The sequence below is a fragment of the Xenopus laevis genome, chromosome 1L, assembly GCF_017654675.1.
Source record: "Xenopus laevis strain J_2021 chromosome 1L, Xenopus_laevis_v10.1, whole genome shotgun sequence".
Lineage (NCBI taxonomy): Eukaryota > Metazoa > Chordata > Amphibia > Anura > Pipidae > Xenopus > Xenopus laevis.
This window is the reverse complement of record NC_054371.1, coordinates 29529377-29548981: the sequence shown is the minus strand read 5'-3', so window position 1 is coordinate 29548981 and position 19605 is coordinate 29529377. Positions and strand designations below refer to the sequence as shown.

The window sequence follows — 19605 nt, the reverse complement described above, 5'->3', positions numbered from 1 at the left end:
AATTGTCTCTGCTAAAGCATTCAAATTGTGTAATCACTCAAAAATGCATACAAAAGCATTTTTTAACACTTACATAAATGATTATTCAATCTTAAGTATTGTCTATGGCAGGATGTTTTCTGACGTTTTGTAGCAGAAACAAAGCACTGGCGAAACAGTGTGTCATTGTCCTAATGCAGTGATTAGAGGGCCCTTACAAATTTGGGGCAATCCTGACCTACCTAACACACATCAGTAATACTATGCTGGAGATGGTTGTACAGGTATAGGACCTGTAATCCATAATGCTCGGAACCTGGGGTTTTCTAGATTACGGATCTATCTGTAATTTGGATCCTCATACCTTATGTCTACTAAAAAATCATGTAAACATTAAATAAACCCAATAGGCTGGTTTTGCTTCCAATAAGGATTAATTATATCTTCGTTGGGATCAAGTACAAGTCACTGTTTTATTATTACAGAGAAAAGGCAAATCATTTTTAAAAATTTGGATTATTTGAATATAATGGAGTCCATGGGAGATGGACATTCTGTAATTTCGAGCTTTCTGGATAACGGGTTTCCCATACCTGTACAGAAATGGTCCTGTCTGCTAGAAAATCTATGTCTGATAAGGCTGTTATTACTAGCGATGGGCGAATTTATTCTGCAGGCTCGAATTCACAACAAATTTGCGCATTTTGATGGAGGTGAATACATTTGCATAATTGGTGCGAAAGTTCGTCAGCGTCAAATTTTTTTGGACGCCAGCGACAATTCTGACACCGGCGACAATTAAACGCATACCTATTGACTTTAATGGGCGTCAATTGTCTCCGGCGTTCGCGGGAAATTCACGAATTTCGGGGCAAAATGGGACAAATTCAACAAAATACGTCATCAAAGTTCCTTTAAAAACTAGTAATAATATAAATATTATTTTCATAATCTTTTGTTTCTTTCCTAAACCACATATTCCTATAGGTTTGCTATAAATAGACCCGGATTTGTGGAAAGGCCATCAAGGCCCGGGCCTAGGGCAGCAGATTTTTAGGGGGCGGCATGCTTTTTAACCACACCCACATTGGTTAGAAACACTGGGGATAGGCAGGAGATACAATAGTTTTTAAAAATTTCCCCTGCACCATTCCCCATTGCTCCAGTCCCGATGAGGAAAATTTGTGTGAATAAAAGGGAGGTGATGGGGGAGACAAACGGCAGCGGGCCTAGGGGCGCCCGCTATGTAAATCCGGCCCTGTTATAAAGATGAAAGCAAGACCTAAATAATGGTCAATAAACACCATTGGCAGAGCAGCATACACACTGTATCAAAGGGAGAGTCTTCTTATAGCTGATTAAATGAAAGGTAGAATTTTTTAGCACAGCAGTAAAAACCGATCTTGCTAAATGGTAATTTAATTTAACTTTTCCTGCAAGCCTGTATGTGTTGCCCCTGCAGAACCCCTTGAAATGATTCACTCTTCTGCAAAGCTGCGTCATTGCTCTGATCTATAAAAGGAAAACATCACCCAACTTGATTAATAAGAAAGGAAAATGTGTTAAAACTTGCAGAAACTGAAAAGCATTACTACATTTTCAAATGTTTATTTTTTTTATCAAATAGGGCTATGCAGCATTTAACAGTACTCCTGAAATGGTACAAAACCAAACTCGAAATATTGAAGGAGGTAAGTTCTTTTTTTATTTTCACGTTTCCTTTGCTGACCATGGGAAGTTAAAAAACAAAGGGTAACAAACTGGAGCGGTATTTAAATTCTACTATGAGATATGGCAAAGTGTAACAGAGTTTGCTTTATCGTATATAATTATTTACTTATTGATGCTCTCATTTATTATTTATTGATTGGTTTTATTTTATAAATGAGTAGCTTATGCACCAGTTTGTTACACCTTTAATTATCTTATATTAAAACTGTTACTGACAGACTTAAATGTTAAATTTTACTGTATCTCATGATAGCTGAGTAGTTTATTACACTTTGCTATACAGGCAGTCCCCAGGTTACGCATGAGGCAGGGTCTGTAGGTTTGTTCTTAAGTTGAATTTGTATGTAAGCTGAAACATATACATTTACTTATTAAATTCAACTTAGACAGGTGTCTGTCTTAACATGGTATTTATATTTACTTTTCTGTGCATAATTTTTTTTACATTTCTGTGCTCTGCAGTAGACAACACACACCAGAGGGGATTGGGGCGGGTGGTTTATTAAAGCTAAATACTAATAAAGGCCAAGCAAACCACAGTATGTTACTGTAATAGCCTCTGTTTGTAACTGTGAGTTGTATGTAAGGCAGGTGTATTTATCTTGAGGAATCCCTGTATATCATCTTATGATTAACTGATACACGTTTATTATACCCTGCTGTGACTCATAACTGAATTGCACCAGTTTCTCACACTTTTTTGTGAATTATTTTACACTTCTGTTTATTTTTATAACTGAGTTACAGATGCACTTATTTATTACGCATTGCTTTACCTTGGTACAAGGCTAATTCCAGACATGACTGATTCTCAGTCTGCAGATAAACAAAGGCTTAATTAATATCCCCGATGCTGGCATTATCCTTTCCCTATGCCTGTGTCAGCCCAGTGCAGGCATAAAGAAAATGTGCATGCAATGTGGCTCCAAAATCCACTCTCTGGACCTGCATCTGGATTGACACAATGGCTCTGGGTACAGGTATAGGGAAAGGCTGATGCCCCAATTGTCCAGTTGTTAATTCTATGTATACTGAGAGCCTCATTAGTGCAAAAAAATGTCAGAATTAAAGAGGCCCATTTATCAAAGGTCGAATTTTGAATTTATGTGAATTTTTTTTTACTCTAATTGGATATACTCGAAATTTGGAATGGGTGGTTATTTAAGAAAAAATACGACCGACTCGAAAATTCAAATCAAATTCAAATCGAATATGACTAAACTGGAATCGAGTATTTTCTCCAAAAAAAGCTTGAATGTCAGGAAGGCTATTAAAGGGCACCAATCATAACTAAAATCATTTACTAAGTAAATACATTACGTGAAAGTTCAAGAAATCTGATTTTTAAAACAGTTAGAATTGTTTGTATAATTTAAATAATCAGCTCACTAAACCTTCTGCAAGATCTCCCCCATCTCCACTGCAGTTCTAGCTGAGGCAGACATCTTGGATTTCACTGGCTCCTCCTACCTATATCTTCCCAGCCAACTGTAGCTCTGAAATCTCGCACATGCTCAGTTGGAATTCCTTGGTTGCTTATTAACCCTTCTAAGCTATTTTAAAATCAGCCAAACCTCTGTGTTAGCTGCTGTTTAGTAGTTCTGCCACCTGCTGGAAGTTACTGTGTGCCCTTCATTTGCATAATAACATCACCAGCAGGGGACAAGATCTCGTGATACGTCTAGTGGAGGAGTTTACTAAAACAAGGCATTCTGGGTAGAATACTCTAGGCAGTGTTACAATCTGAGCATGCTCCTGAACTTTGCATGTTATAGTCACTGTTATAGTCACAGTATGGCCTCCCTCAGTGAAAAAAACCCATTTGACAAAGTAAGGGATTTTTTAAAACCTGCAGTTTTTTTCAAAAAACGATATATGTAGTTTGTTTAAACGTGTTTAGGTTGTAATGGTCAGATTGTTAATATGTGTTTGATTTTTGGCTGTGATAGGTGCCCTTTTCTTCAAATGGGTCACTGGACATCTGCCATTGACTTATACATGAACTCGACAGGTTTTAGGTGGCGAATAGTCGAATTGAATTGTTCCCAGGGTCAAAGTTTGATAAATCTCAAATCGAGTTTGTATTATTCCCTATTTGAATTTGTGACTTTTGGCCAAAAATACAATTTGAAAATTTTAATTTGAATTTACTATTCTACCCCAAAGAGTTCACAGATCATTCAAAGGCTATTATGATACTAAACTCTATAATTAGTATAGATATGGGTATATATAATTCATGTGAAAGTAGGGAGGGGTTGAACTTGATGGACTTTGTTTTTTTTTCAACCCGATCTAACTATGTTACTATGTAACTATGTATTCTGGTAAACTAATGAGTTCTTATTGTTTTTCATTGTAAATTCTCTTTTTGGACCTGTATTGAATAAGTAGCAGCCATCCCTCGTAAGTGTGCAAAATACAATTCATCTGTGTACTGGAGGACTCATAATTCCTGTGCAAAGTCAGAACTTTATTGACAGAGCTGAATGGGGACTTAAATTACATTTTAAATCCTCCAGGTGATGCTGTACTACTGCGGTTGTAAAATATAAGGGTCCCTTAACGAAGATATAATACTAAGAGCCATGGATAACCTGTAAAATATATCTTTATAAATGGTGCTTAGCGATGTCTATTTTAATGGGTGCTTAATTAGCTTAATTTGTTACATATGTCTCAACAAAACTTGTGTATCATTAAAATAATTGTCATCCTTACTGTAAAATATAAGGATATTTCCGGTGGCCTTTTTATTGTTGTGGAACTCCTTGACAGTGTATATCTCATTAACGTAAGTATGCATGCCACTGCTATCCATAAAACGTTCTTCAGAGTTGAATAGTACAAAAGAACTCGACAGCTTGATCAAAGCAGATTTGTTCATGTTCCAAATTTTTCGAGTCCACCTTTACAGCTTTGATTTTGAAACTGAGCCCCATAGGCAAAAACATAAATAACTTGAATTCCAGAACCTTAACTGCATGACAATTTCTGTGAGAAACAGAAAGTTCTGACTTTGCATCTGCACGATGAGAGTCCTTTATTGTGCCTTTTATTGCATGTGTTTTTGTAATGTGAGTGGCATCTTTCTGTGCGTCATGGCCCATCAAAAATGTTCACATTTAAAGGGAAAGTCAACCCCAAAAAATAATCATTTGCCTAATAATATATTTCTAAGCAATTTTGCAATATACATTCATTACAATTTTTCCTATGGTATTTAAGTTATTTGCATTTGTATTACTATTGTAAGCAGTGGTTGTCCCTTTCTATTCTCTGCCCTGGTGGCTCAGACTATTGATACAATGTAAGACAAGGCAGCTGATTAACAGAGCTGACTTTGCTGGGGAACTAAGACTTTTGCAACATTGTCAGTGGCGGAACTACCGGGGGAGCAGGGGGTGCGAGCGGGACAGGGCCCGCACCCCTTCAGGGCCCCCCGGTAGTCCGTTCGCCGCTGAAAATGCGGCCAAATGCGGCCATACGGAGGGGGCGGGGTCCGGCTGCGCGTCACGCACCAGGGCCCGCCCCCCTCTAGGATCGCTACTGAACATTGTTTAAAAAGTAACAACAGGAGTTAAGCAAATGCTGCTTTCAATAGCAATTGTTTTTGCAAATAGCTTCAGGAGCACCGCAAATGTCTAATAAATTTCTATTGGAAAGTTGTGTTTCCTTTTATTAGGAAATTGTTTAATTTGGGGTTGACTTTCCCTTTAATATAAAAAAATCATAATGTTCAACGAATGACGTCTTTTTTTGTTGTATATTTTCAGATATGAAAAATGTTTTGGAGTCCATCGGAGCAAACATTACCAGCTTTTCCAAAACAGTTCCTGTTCTTCAGATCATGGCCAATATAAACAATCATATTAGTCAGAGTGAGACATATGTTCGGGAATTTTACCCTGTGGTGGAACAATACGACTTCTATAGGTATTATTAGATCTTAGATCCTTATATTCTAATATATGTGTATTCTTATTTCTATAGCGCTACTTTTTATAACCTATAATATATGGCAGATGAGTCTAGCTGTAACTAGTGTTGTCACAAATCAGTAGTCCTAAATTTATTTCATTAGTAGTTTTTCAATAAGATCATTATTTTTTGTTGCAACATCAATTCTCCAAATATAGCCCGTTTTAGTTGCTTCTGCAACAACTTATTATATACAATACACTTCATTTTTATTCTTTATTTGGAAATGTTACACAGAAATATGTAGAGTATATAAGTGTATGTATCAGAAAGGCAAATCTAATGGATATATTCTGGCTCACCCTGCCCCATGCAATTGAAGTCATTGAATTTGTTCCTGCATTCTGATCTCCTGTTCTTTAAATACTGTGCTCTGTATCCTGGCCTCTGCCATTCTGAAAGGTCAGGAGCTGTTTATTAGCACTCAATGCCCATTTAATATGCAAATGCACTGTCCAGGACAGACAGCTCCAAACCTCCTGGCATTCAGTATATATAGTGAATAAAGTACCCGTCTTGTAAAATATATAGTGAATAAAGTACCCACTCTTGTAAAATATAAGGATATTATAAGTCATCGAGGAGTTCCATGACCATATACAGGTCATGGAACTCCGAGGTTACTTTTAATATCCTCGTATTTTCCAACTGGGGGTACTTTATTTATTATAATAAACAAGCTTTAGTGAGTCTTGTGACAGAAATGACATCACTACTCACTGTTTATAAGTGATGACATCACAAGTCACCATTTATAAGGATAAAATTTACAAGATATTCATGGCTTTTGTGTATTATAAGGATATTATAAGTTACCAAGGAGTTTCATGACCATATAAAAACATGAGGCTGAAGGTCATGGAACTCCGAAGTGACGTCTAATGTCCTCATATTTTGCAACAGGGTGTACTTTATTTATTATAATACTCACGTTTCAGTGATTCATGTGACAGCAATGACATCACTAAGCTCTGATTATACAGGATATTCATGGCTCTTGTATTTCATATAGCGCTAACAGGCATGTATGAACAAATTCAGCGACTTGGATTGCATGTAGGTGAGCTACAAGATATCACTCCCATGGCATTTACATTTTCCTTGACTTTTAAATGTTAAGCATGAATATTTACTTCTTGACTATTTTTTTGGGCCAACAAATATACTGTGCTGGTCTGGATTTTATAGACCGCTAACTAACACTGACACACTTCCATGGATTAATTTACCAATCAATAGTAGGAACTGAGAGAGAGCAATCAAAGCAGAGCTTACTGCTAATAAGTGTTTATTCACACTACGGGGCTGATTCACTATGGGTCGAATATCGAGGGTTAATTAACCCTCGATATTCGACTAGGAATTGAAATCCTTCGAATATCGAAGTCGAAGGATTTAGCGCAGAAAATTCGATCGTACGATCGAAGGATTATTCCTTCAATCGAACGATTAAATCCTTCGAATCGAACGATTCGAAGGATTTTAATCCAACGATCGAAGGAATATCCTTCGATCATAAAAAAACTTAGCCAAGCCTATGGGGACCTTCCCCATAGGCTAACATTGAGTTCGGTAGCTTTTATCTGCCGAACTAGGGGGTCGAAGTTTTTTTTAAAGAGACAGTACTTCGACTATCGAATGGTCAAATAGTCGAACGATTTTTAGTTCGAATCCTTCGATTCAAAGTCGTAGTCGTAGTCGAAGATCGAAGTAGCCCATTCGATGGTCGAAGTAGCCCAAAAAAACCTTCGAAATTCGAAGTTTTTTTACTTCGAATCCTTCACTCGAATTTAGTCAATCAGCCCCTACATGTGACTTGATAAAGGGCTTGTAGCCTGAAACATGTTGTGTGAATAAACACTTATTAGCAGTAAGATCTGCTTTGATTGCTCTCTCTCAGTTCCTACTATCTATTGGTTTAAGTTTCTACATCTGGAGCGAGGGTGTTTTACTGAGGGCTAAAGCTCAGCCAGACCCTAACCAAGTCAATTTCACACTTTATGGGGCAAATTCATCAAGGGTCGAATATCGAGGGTTAATTAACCCTGGATATTCGACTGGGAATGAAAATCCTTCGACTTCGAATATAGAAGTCAAAGGATTTTTCGCAAATACTTCGATCGAACGATCAAAGGAATAATCGTTCGATCGAACGATGAAATCCTTTGAATCGAACGATTTGAAGGATTTTAATCTAACGATCGAAGGATTATCCTTCGACCAAAAAAACTTAGCCAAGCCTATGGGGACCTTCCCCATAGGCTAATATTGGGTTCGGTAGCTTTTAGGTGGCAAACTAATGGGTCGAAGTTTTTTCTTAAAGAGACAGCACTTCGACTATCGAATGGTCGAATAGTCGAACGATTTTTAGTTCGAATCCTTCGATTCGAAGTCGTAGTCGAAGGTCGAAGTAGCCCATTCGATGGTCGAAGTAGCCGAAAAAACACGTAGAAATTCAACGTTTTTTTTCTTCTATTCCTTCACTCGAAGTTAATGAATTGGCCCCTTGTTCATTTACATTCCTCTTCCCAGAATCCTCTGCTACAACTGGAGCACTAGACAATACTGAACATCTGTATAGTAGTTTTCCATATTATTTTAGCTGTTTTCATACTGGGAAATAAGCACCCGTTATAATTGTGTTTTCCCTTCTTTATGCCTGTTTGTTACAAACTTTGACGTGGGTTGGAGTAGAACAGTCCTGTAGTCAGTTGGGGTATAAGAAAGTTGACGGGGCTGTACCAATCTGTAGCCAGTCAGACATAAATCAGACATCATTCAAAATGCAAATCCAACTGCAAATAAAAGACCTGAATGTGAAGCCAACATCACACATCTCGTGTATGTAAACACTGCAGCTAATTATTTTCCATCAGCTTTTACAAAACTATAAATCATATGTACACCTGGTTATTTACAGGTAGACTGCATCTGAACACACATTCCTCTTTTCAGCTTCTTTACCTTTTTGAACATAAGGCATAACATTCACACTAGATGATAATACATGAGTGCCACGGGGACTATACTGGGTTTGTTAGGCACCTGAGCTGCCATTTACATTGATTTCTTTCTGTTTCAGCTTTGTAGCGTTGAAGTGAAAATGAGTTGCAATGTCACACTTTTATTTACTGTGATGACATTCTGGGTAAAGACCAATTAATTGTGCCACTTTCATTGCAATCATCTTTTTTTCTCCTACGTTTTAAAGATATTAATGGAGATTGAATTCTGAAATCGGTACATCATGCTGATAAAGCAAATAAAAGGATTTCCTTTAGCTTTTTACTGTATATGTCTTTTGCATATGTATATGCCATTGTGTAGGGTAGAGATTATCATACCTCCCAACTGTCCCATTTTTAGAGTGACAGTTCTTCTTTTGACAGCTCAACCCGCAGTCCCTCGTTTCTACTGGAATGTCTCGTTTTTCTCTGCACCGAAAAGCCAGAAAAAGAAACAAAGTTTCTAACTTAATTGGGTTTTTATTTCCAAAATGTTGGGAGGTATGAGAATTATTACCCTGTGGGTTGGCAACCAAAATATGCTTTAGAACATGTCCCATGATTGGTTGATAAAGAACTACAGCCCCCGGGACATTTCACTGGGGAAGATATGCCAAAATATGACTTTTCTTAACAGTGACCAATAGACACAAGCATACATATTTTGATATTTATTTTATAAAACAGTGAGAACCTTTTTATAGGGGCCCAAAGTGGAACATGGGAACCCAGTGGGGTCCAGTCTAAAGGCCAATCAGAGTGACAATTTGCTTGATTAATTATTTGCTCTACAGGGTATTACTAGAGCTATAGCAAAGTAATTATTACAACTAACAATTGGGGGTCTAGTGTATCAATGGACCACACTGCTACAGGATACAATAGGGATTGCACAGGATACTACAGGTAAGGGACCTGTTGTCCAAAATGCAGGGGTTACAGTACAGGTATAGGATCTGTTATCCAGAATGCTTAGGACCTGGGGTTTTGCAGATAATGTATCTATCCGCAATTTAGATCTTCAAACCATAAGTCTACTGAAAAATTGTGTAAACATTGAGGGGCAGATTTATCAAAGGTCAAACTGAAAATTTGAATTTTGAAATGTATAATGTACTGTCTCTTTAAAAATTTGACTTTGACCATTCGCAATCTTAAACCTGCCATATTGCTGTTTTAGCCTATGTGGGACCTCCTAGAACCTATTTGGAGTCAATTGGTGGACTTTTAAAAATAGAAGTTTTTTCTTGGAAAAACATTGAATCGAATTTGATCGAATGCGCTATTCCTTCGAATCGTACAATTCGAATTCAATCGAAAACGGACCTATTCGTTTGAAAATGAACCTATTCAGCCAAACAAAAAAACTTTGATTTAATTTCGGTTGGTGTTTTTGAATTAAAATTTCGAAGTTTTTCAAATTCAAAATTCAACCCTTGATAAATCTGCCCCTAAATCAACCCAATAGGCTGGTTTTGCTTCCAATAAGGGTAGTATCTTAGTTTGGATCACGTACAAGCTACTGTTTTATTATTACAGAGAAAAAAATTGAATTGATTATTTGGATAAAATGGAGTCTATGGGAGATGGCCCTTCCGTAATTCGTAGCTTTCTGGATAATGGGTTTCCGGATAATGGATCCCATACCTGTACCTTCTCTACCTTGTATTTTATCATAATTATAAGCAGACATGAATAACAAAGACATACATCCCAACGCACACACACAATAATGTATAATAATGTAGAAATGTAGTTGCAGTTCTGACATTGCTGGTATACACCTTCCTTCATTATAACATAGAATGAACATCTCCAGATCTCTGGTTCAACATAAATACACAGATCTATAATTCAAATTGAATAGTATAACTTTTATAGCCCAACTGTCCTCTGGATTCCATTCAGTACAATCCTGAGGGAACATAATGATCACAGCACAGGCCTCATTTTCTCATTTCTCAGTGTACCCTTGAAGAGCATTATTCCTGATATACTGTGAAAGTATTGGCTTGTATTCCTCCAAATATTAAATATCAGCTGTGGAATTTGAGTCACTGTATAGTGTTGCAAATAGCTTAGGTCTGGAACAACATAATGTGGCTTGGGGGCCGGATGCATGCCGTGTAAGATTTCTGTCCTTCGGAAATGTCAGCAGTAGCCAGACGGATATAGAGCAAATTACACCATTTACCTTGTTAGAGATGCGTTGTATATATAATGCTGTATTCTGCTATAGCACAGTGTTAGAGAACGGGGTCATGGCTTCCAATCTTTCTCTCTTATGCCTCTCTCCTGGGTAATACCTCATTCTGTCTGTCGATATGCATGGGTTATTTATCTAGGCATGAGTTGCCCATGCATTTGGAGCAAGCACAATGTGATTCTATCAGGGGTGTAACTACAGAGGAAGCAGGGGGGCCCACGAGGTATAGGGGCCCCATGAGGCCCTAATTCGTATACAAATTAAATAAATATTGTTCAACCTCTAGACATTTTGGGGGTCTGGAAAATAATTTGCTGTGGGCCCAGTAATATCTAGTTACATCGCTGGATTCTATCATTGTAGTCACCTAAACACTACCGTTGGTTCCACCATAACAATACCCCATATACAGTTAGGTCCATAAATCTTTGGACAGACAACTATTTTTTCTAATTTTGGTTCTGTACATTACCACAATGAATTTTAAATGAAACAACTCAGATGCTGTTGAGCTAAAGATTTTCAGCTTTAATTCAGTGGATTGAACAAAAAGATTGCAGAAAAATGTGAGGAACTAAAGTCTTTTTTTATTTCAGGGGCTCAAAGGTAATTGGACAATTGACTCAAAGGCTATTTCATGGGCAGGTGTGGGCAATTCCAGTGAAGTCGGGGGGTGGGGCGTGTGAGGCTGGTGGTGGGTGACATCAGGGGAGGGACTGATGATGTGGCGATCAGTGATTGGCTGATCACCACCTTATTTACTTTTATGTGCTGTCCGGATTTCCTAATTTGGAAATCCGGACAGGAACTTTTTACCTGACAGGTGGCAATCCTAAGTAAAGTGCACTAGAAAGTATTCCCTTTAATGACCAAGTTTACTTTATTTTTTTTAAGTGAGGTTTTTCTGGGCAGCAAAAAGTGTTGTGGCTATACATTATAATTTAATGATAAAACCTGGTTAGGATTCTTTATCGATAATGCCGAGACGAGGCTCATCATAATCCATGTTTTATATGTTACCCACAGTACTGTAAGGATTGGATTTTTATTCTGCCTCATAATGTAGGATTCAGAGATGCCAATAGTAAAACACCTAACTCTCCAGAAGCAGAAGAAACTAATGAAGTGTTTGTCCTTGATTTCCTCTTCAGGTGGCTGGGCTCTCTTGTTCTCTGCTGTATGGTGTCCCTCATCGTTGTTTTCTACTGCCTGGGATTGCTTTGTGGCACCTGTGGGTATGATCAGCACTCATCTCCCACAACAAGAGGCTGCATCACCAACACCGGAGGGAACTTCCTTATGGCGTGAGTATGCTGCTTCTTTTACAATTATAAAAGCATTTGTATCTGAATGGCTGTTACTGTGCTATTCCCATTGCCTTGCAACTGCTGTCAGACTGAAATTATTTCAATGGGGTTACCATTAAAAAATAGGATTTAAAACGCTGTCCTCTTCTTTTACTTAAACAGTATGTGTGGTTCCTTTGTACCTGGTCCAGTATCCAGAGAACTCTTGCACCGCAGGAATTGCCTCCACTTAAAGGCAGAGGAGCATATCATTTTACTTGGGGCTTTAATGTGGTTGCGTTAAAGGAGAAGTTCACCTTTATATGAAATTTTAATATGTTATAGATGGGATTTTTCAAAGCATTTTTACAAACTGTCTTCATCTTACAGTATATATTATTTGTCCTGCTCAAGCTGTTGTTGGGGTCACTGACTCAGGCAACACAAAAAAGATTGGCTGTAGTGATGGGCGAATTTCTCCCGTTTGCAAAATTATCGAAACAGAGAAAAATTCGCAAAAAATATAGTGAAATCGGAAAGTTTCATGAAAAAGTTGTGAAATGTGTCTATTTTCGCAAATAAAAACATGAAAATCTGACATTTTAACGAAAAAAACGTGAAGATCAAACCTTTTCACGAAAAATCATGAAAATCTGAAATTGACGCCCGCATCCAAGCTGACGGCGTTAAAGTCAATGGGTGTCCGAACAGTGTTGACGCGCACCAATTTTGACACAAGCGACTTTCGCGAATTTTCCCGCGAAATTCTCGAAACGGAGAAAAATTCGCAAACAATATCGTAAAATCAGAAAGTTTCACCAAAAAGTCATGAAATTAGTCTATTTTCGCAAAAAATTGGTGAAAATCTGACATTTTAACGAAAAAATTGTGAAGTTCAAATTGTGAAAATCGGAAATTGACGCCTGCGTCCAAGCTGACGGCGTTAAAGTCAATGGGCGTCAGTGTTGACACACACCGATTTTGACGCAAGCGACTTTTCAGACGAGCATCCAAAAAGTTTTGACGCCGGCGAATTTTCATCAGAGAACCACAAATTTATTCGCCCATCACTAATTGGCTGTGAGGTTTTCGTTTTATCACCAGTTTTATTTTTATTTTTTTACTTCTATTATTTCTGCTCAGAGGGGCTTTTTACTTCGGGCCATAATGTAGTCACGTTAAAGGGGAAGTTCACCTTTATATGAAATTTTAATATGTTATAGATGGGATTTTTCAAAGCAGCTTTTCAAACTCTCTTCATCTTATAAATTCTTTGTTCTGTTCTGGCTGTTTTTGGGGTCAGTAAACCAAGCAACAAAAAAAATACTGTGAGGCTAGTTTGATTTTTTTTTTTTTACTTCAATTATTTCTGCTCGATCCAAATACTATTGATTTAATTTCTGACTGCTGTCTGGTTGCTAGGCTAAGTTAGCCGGATAACTTTTAAAATTCCAAGCCTGAAAAAATCCAGAACAAATAAAATTTGAAGACCAACTTCAAATTCTCTGAGAATATTATTGCACAAAGGCAGCTATTGGTATGTAAGACTTTTTAGCACTGGTCCCAAAAGGGTGATGCAAAAGGGACATTAATTCATTTTTGTTTTGGATTCAGTCAAAGACACCGGAGAAGATTATCAAAACCGTTATGAAAACTGTCATAATATAACACACACTTTAATATAAAATGTACTGGTTTTTTCCCTTTCTTTTCATGACTAAATCTGTGTGCCAGCAGCTTGTTCTGTAACAATATTACTGAATTGCTCATGCATTCTCTGTACAGTTATTAGTGGATTTCCTCAGAAAATGAAAAATTTCATGGTACATATTAACTTCCTACAGTCGTAAATGACTCCCCTTCCAGACATGCTTTGTTTTGTACCTGCCAATGGCGGCATTTCTCTTGGAATAATTATGGGGTTAAATTTCTTGGAAAAAAAATGACTGCGTCTCCTTCAGTTGCTCAAATAACTGTACATTCCATTTAAGCATGTGTTTGCACGCTTGACAGCTGGGTATCAAATAAATAGGTTTACAGCTTCAGGCACATCCAGTGAAAGATAAGATTCTCTCTTACACTCACTTCTTTATTCTAATAAGTGTTTTTGCTTTACCGTCTCACTCACAGTTCCGTCTGTTGCATTCTCATTTTAGGATTAGTTGAATCATTCATGCAACAAAACATTACAATTATTAACATGTATTTATTAACATGTATTTATATAGCGCCAACATATTGCGTAGCACTGTAAAGTAAATGTGATTATACAACTACATCACATGAATTATATACATAGAACATATGGAGTAACAAACATCACAATCAATACAGGTACAAAAAAGTGAGGAAGGCCCTATGCATAGGCATACAGTCTAAAGGGAAGGGAGTAATACACAAGGTGTGGGAGTGGGCAAGATCAAATTAAGTGGGTGAGAAATGTGGTACTGTATGTGGTGTTGCGTTTGGTAGTTAATCAGAGTGAGGATAGGCTTCTCGAAAGAAGTGCGTTTTCAGAGATTTCTTGAAAGCAGAAAGGTTGGGAGAAAGTCGGACAGAACGTGGGAGAGCGTTCCAGAGGAGGGGTGCAGCCCTTGCAAAGTCTTGAATGCGAGCATGTGAGGAGGTAATGAGAGAAGAGTTGAGTAGCAGGTCAGAAGAGGAGCGTAGTAAGCGAGTGGGTAAGTATATAGAGATGAGTTCAGAGATGTAGGGTGGGGCAGAGTTATGAAGTATAACCTGTGAATAATCAATATTTACCCCCCATGATACCTTAATATCAGAATAGCTGCGGCACCTATTAGAACATCTAAATCAAGGAGGGTAATGGTCTCCTCAGTTCGCGTTTTTGTCAATAATGTTGGGTAATAGTTGTTAGAGGTTTAATAAGTGTTTAGTGTTTTATAACAAGGGATGCACCGAATCCGCTATTTTGGATTCGGCCGAACCCCCGAATACTTCGTGAAAGATTCGGCGAATACTGAATCAAATCCGAATCCTAATTTGCATATGCAAATTAGGGGTGGGAAGGGGAAAACATTTTTTACTTCTTTGTATTGTGACAAAAACAAAAAAACAAAACGTCCCTAATTTACATACGCAAATTCGTATTCGGTTCGCCCGGGCAGAAGGGTTCGGTTGAATCAGAAACCTGCTGAAAAAGGCCGAATCCTGGATTTGGTGCATCCCTATTTATAACATACCTCATAACTGTCCAGTTTTTTTGCAGGACATTCCCGATTTTGACTGCTCAGCCCGCAGTCCTGGATTTGTTACTGAAATGTCCCAACTTTCTGTTTGATCTCTTGCACTGAACAGCCAGAAAAAAATACAACGTTTCTAACTTCATTGGCTTTTGCTAGAGAGCCCAGAATAGATACTTAGATACTTTTGTAACAATCTGAGAGAAACAGGTCTCTTGAGAGAACTCTTGACTCGCATCTTAAAGGGCAATTCACCTTCATTAGCAAAACTGCAATAACACATAAAAACCCACGTGCCAATAATTGGATCATAATAGGGTCCCATTCACAGCCTTCTTGATGTTCCTGATAAGGTTGCATTAACCCACCAATGTGTTCCTCACCCAACAGAATTTTTCAAACTTTGCCAAATAGATTATTAGCCAATCCCCAGCCAGATATCCTATGGGCAAGCTTTGAACATTAAGAGGCACATTTATCAAGGGTCGAATTTCGAATGTGTGTGAGATTTTTTAAAACTCCAATAAACTCCCATAAATTCAAAATTCGACCAATTGAAATCTGTTAATAAAATTGAATTTTCTCAGCTTGGACCAATTGAATCGACCCGAAAAATCGAGCCGAATCTGATTCGAATTAGAAAAACTTGAATCGAATTTAAAAAATCGATTCAATGTCAGGAAGGCTGCAAACATCACAAAATTGATCCCTGGACCTCTTCCATTGGCTTATACAGCAATACGGCAGGTTTAAGGTGGTGAATAGTCGAATTTGAGTTCTTAAAGGGTCAGAGTATGATAAATCTCAAAATGGGCCAATAATTGGCTCATAATAGGATCCCGTTCACACCATTCTTGATGTTCCTGATAAGGTTGCATTGACCCACCAATGTGTTCCTCACCCAACAAAATTTATAAACTTGCCAAATAGATTATTAGCCAATCCCCAGCCAGATATCCTATAGGCAGGCTTTGAACATTAAGAGGCACATTTATCAAGGGTTTAAGGAGGCGAATAGTTGAATTTGAGTTCTTAAAGCGTCTGAGTATGATAAAGCTCGAAATTTAAATTAAAATTTGAATCGAGTTTGGATAATTCACAATTCAAATTTGAGAGTTTTGACCAAAAAATAAATTCGAAATTCGAATTCGAATTTTCACTTCAACCCTTAATAAATCTGCCCCTTAATATTCTGCAAGTAATCATCTCATAAGAAACTCCATCTACAACTTTTTTTGCCATTATATTTGCCTAAAAGTATTTGTGTAGTTAAATGTTATCACCTTTCTGTAGGATATGTTTTTGTAAATAAATACTAATTGAATCTAAATGCTTTATAATAACCATGCTTGTATTTTATGACTCCACAGGGGCGTTGGATTCAGCTTTATCTTCTCTTGGATACTCATGCTCATTGTGGTCGTTACCTTCCTCGCCGGAGGAAATGTGCAAAAACTGGTTTGTGAGCCCTTTCAGGAGAGATCTCTGTTCAAGGTATGATCTTTTTAATTTGATATTCAGGTTTTACCTGTAAAACATCGGTAGAATTGTTCAAAATTAACAACCCTGTGTTCATTAAGGGATTAGCCACTGGTTTAAGTCAGTTATGAAACTGGAAACTCAAGAGGCAAAACGCTTGTTATGGTGCTAGAGGTTTTTGCAGCAAATTCAGGTAAATACCCCTCTAGTGAGTGTTTACCAACCATTACAGGAAAAGTTTATTAACATCACATGAGGCTTTGTGAAATTGCACATACATCACCTATGCAGTTTGCAAATGAGCCCAGTATAAAGCATAATCTCAATAGAGGTTGCCATTAAAGGAGAACTATCGCGAAAATGAAAATGAAATATAAGCTTCAGCATACTGAATAAAAAGTTTTATAAATACAAATAAAAATTTGTTGAAAGATAAAAAGTCTGTCAAATTTATCTTCATTATTCTTCTCTCAGCATCTGTTTCTCTTCATTCTCCATTCATGCAGGAATTGGGTGTCAGATAATCATTGACAGTTCAATATATCTTATAGAGGGGCTCCTTTTGCCTAGAAGATGTATTAGAGCTCACTCTATAAAAATCACCAGACATCATGTCTCTCTACATGCAGAATTTGTTCAAAAGGCAGTTATTTTGTTAGATTTTGTTTGTACTGGAATCAGTTAATTGAGTAAGCTCTAATACATCTGCTAGGAAAGGAACCCCCCCCTATAAGATATATTGGATCTAACTGTCAATGATTATCTGACACCCAACTGCTGCATGAAGAGAGAATGAAAAGAAACAGATGCTGAGAGAGGAATAGTGAATATAAACTTGATTATTTCAGAAACAATGCAGAACACTTAATTGATTGTATTTACAAAGTTTCGTATTTCAGTACGATGAAGCCTATATTCAATTTTTATTTTAACAATAGATCCCTTTTAAGTAGCATATAACAAAGACTCAATTTAGTTGGCAGAGTTGCCACTGATATGGACAAATATGAATTTATTTACATGGGATATAGCAATGGTCTTGGCCAGCTGCTTCTGCAGAAGGGGAATTAAATGCACCCTGTAAACCAGAAGTGGTGCTTATTCATTTGCAAAATGCTTAAAACCTACGGTATTAATTTTCCCATTCAAGTAAATGGGAGCTGCAAGAGGTGGTAATATATAAAATAAAATAAAAAATGTTTCTAATATAGTTAGTTAGGCAAAAATGTAATGTATAAAGGCTGGAGTGACTGGATGTGTAACATAATAGCAAGAACACTACTTCCTGCTTTGCAGCGCTCTTGGTTTACACTGACTGGTTACCCTGTTACCAGGCAGTAACCAATCAGTGACTTGAGGGGGGGTCACATGGGTCATATCTGTTGCTTTTGAATCTGAGCTGAATGCTGAGGATCAATTGCAAACTCACAGTTATGTCCCATGTGGCCCCCCTTATAGTTGCTGACTAACTCAGAGTTAGAGAGCTGAAAAGCAGGAAGTTGTATTCTGGCTATTATGTTAGACATCCAGTCACTCCAGCCTTTATACATTACATTTTTGGCTAACTAACTATATCAGAAACATTGTTTATTTTGCACAGCCTATCTATTTACCCAGTTTTTATTTTTATACTGAACTGTTCCTTTAAGCTGTCCGAAAAGTTCTGAGCTGAAAAGTACCTGTGTGCATGAACATGAAGATATTTGGCAGCACTGAAGAAGAATCTGTTTTAAGTCAAATATTTTCAGCTGGGATGTGAACTATTTTTGGCAGTCAGTTAGTAATTTTTGCAGGCGTATGAATATTTCTGCTAGCACCTAAGGAAATACATATGTAACATTGCTCAGAAGTCAAACACTCCTGTAAACGTTTCCTATAATAAGATACAGCGAATAATGGGAATAACTTTCTTTGTCAGAGCCTTGTGACTAGTAAAAAAAGATAATACTGAATATTGAAAGACTCGTCTGTTAACTGGAAAATGCGAGGGGTGCCAGAAGTTTGGAATTCACCAATAGTAAAGATCGCTTTGTGATTCACTTCTGTAAATAGAGTGAAAATGAACAGAATGATTCATCATGTGCATTCTATTGTATGACTTACTCATTATCTGTAGTTGATCTTAAAGGAACAAAAAATGAAGGTGTTGTATAGTAATACAAATATAATGCAGTGTTGCCCTGCACTGGTAAAACTGTGTGTTTGCTTCAGAAACACTACTATAGTTTATATAAATAAGCTGCTGTGTAACAATGGGGGCAGCCATTCAAAAGAGAAAAGGCTCAGGTTACACAGCAGATAAGCTCTGTAGAACATAATGGTGTTATCTGTTATCCACTATTTAACTTGTGCCATATAGTCTTTTGTTCAATTTCCACCATTGCTACACAGCAGCTTGTTTATATGAACTATAGTAGTGTTTCTGAAGCAAACACATCAGTTTTACAAAAGCAGGGCAACACTTCATGATATTTTTATTACTTTCAAACACTTTCATTTTTTGGTGTTAGCTGTTCCTTTAATTTTTGTGTTTTTTTATATATTCTATGTCTTTTTTTTATATATTCACATTTTTGTTACACAGCTTAATTATTCAAATCAGCAGCCAGTGGTTAGGAAGTCATAATAGAAGGGCATTAATAAAATAAAATAACAATCTGTTTTTTTTAATTAATGGGGTCAGCAACCCCCAACAACCAGACAGCAATTTTAATTGCAGACCAGAATCATTTGAA

The 19605-nt window shown here is 37.2% G+C and overlaps 1 protein-coding gene across 17 annotated transcripts in view; it reads left to right on the top strand.

Annotated features, from left to right (window-relative positions):
* Window positions 1-19605, top strand: part of proml-1 (prominin 1) — a 112933-nt gene that overhangs the window by 55146 nt on the left and 38182 nt on the right. For 12 of the 17 annotated variants that reach the window (XR_005966581.1, XR_005966575.1, XR_005966571.1 and 9 more), the window contains 5 exons: window positions 1607-1670; window positions 4105-4116; window positions 5487-5646; window positions 12054-12206; window positions 16762-16885. Coding sequence is in view for 9 of the 17 variants with exons in the window: in XM_041588080.1 (XP_041444014.1) it covers window positions 1607-1670; window positions 4105-4116; window positions 5487-5646; window positions 12054-12206; window positions 16762-16885 (513 nt within the window). In the remaining 8 variants the exon portion in view is untranslated. The remainder of the gene's footprint in view (window positions 1-1606; window positions 1671-4104; window positions 4117-5486; window positions 5647-12053; window positions 12207-16761; window positions 16886-19605) is intronic. The other 5 variants (XR_005966574.1, XR_005966583.1, XR_005966576.1 and 2 more) reach the window with 1 other exon arrangement.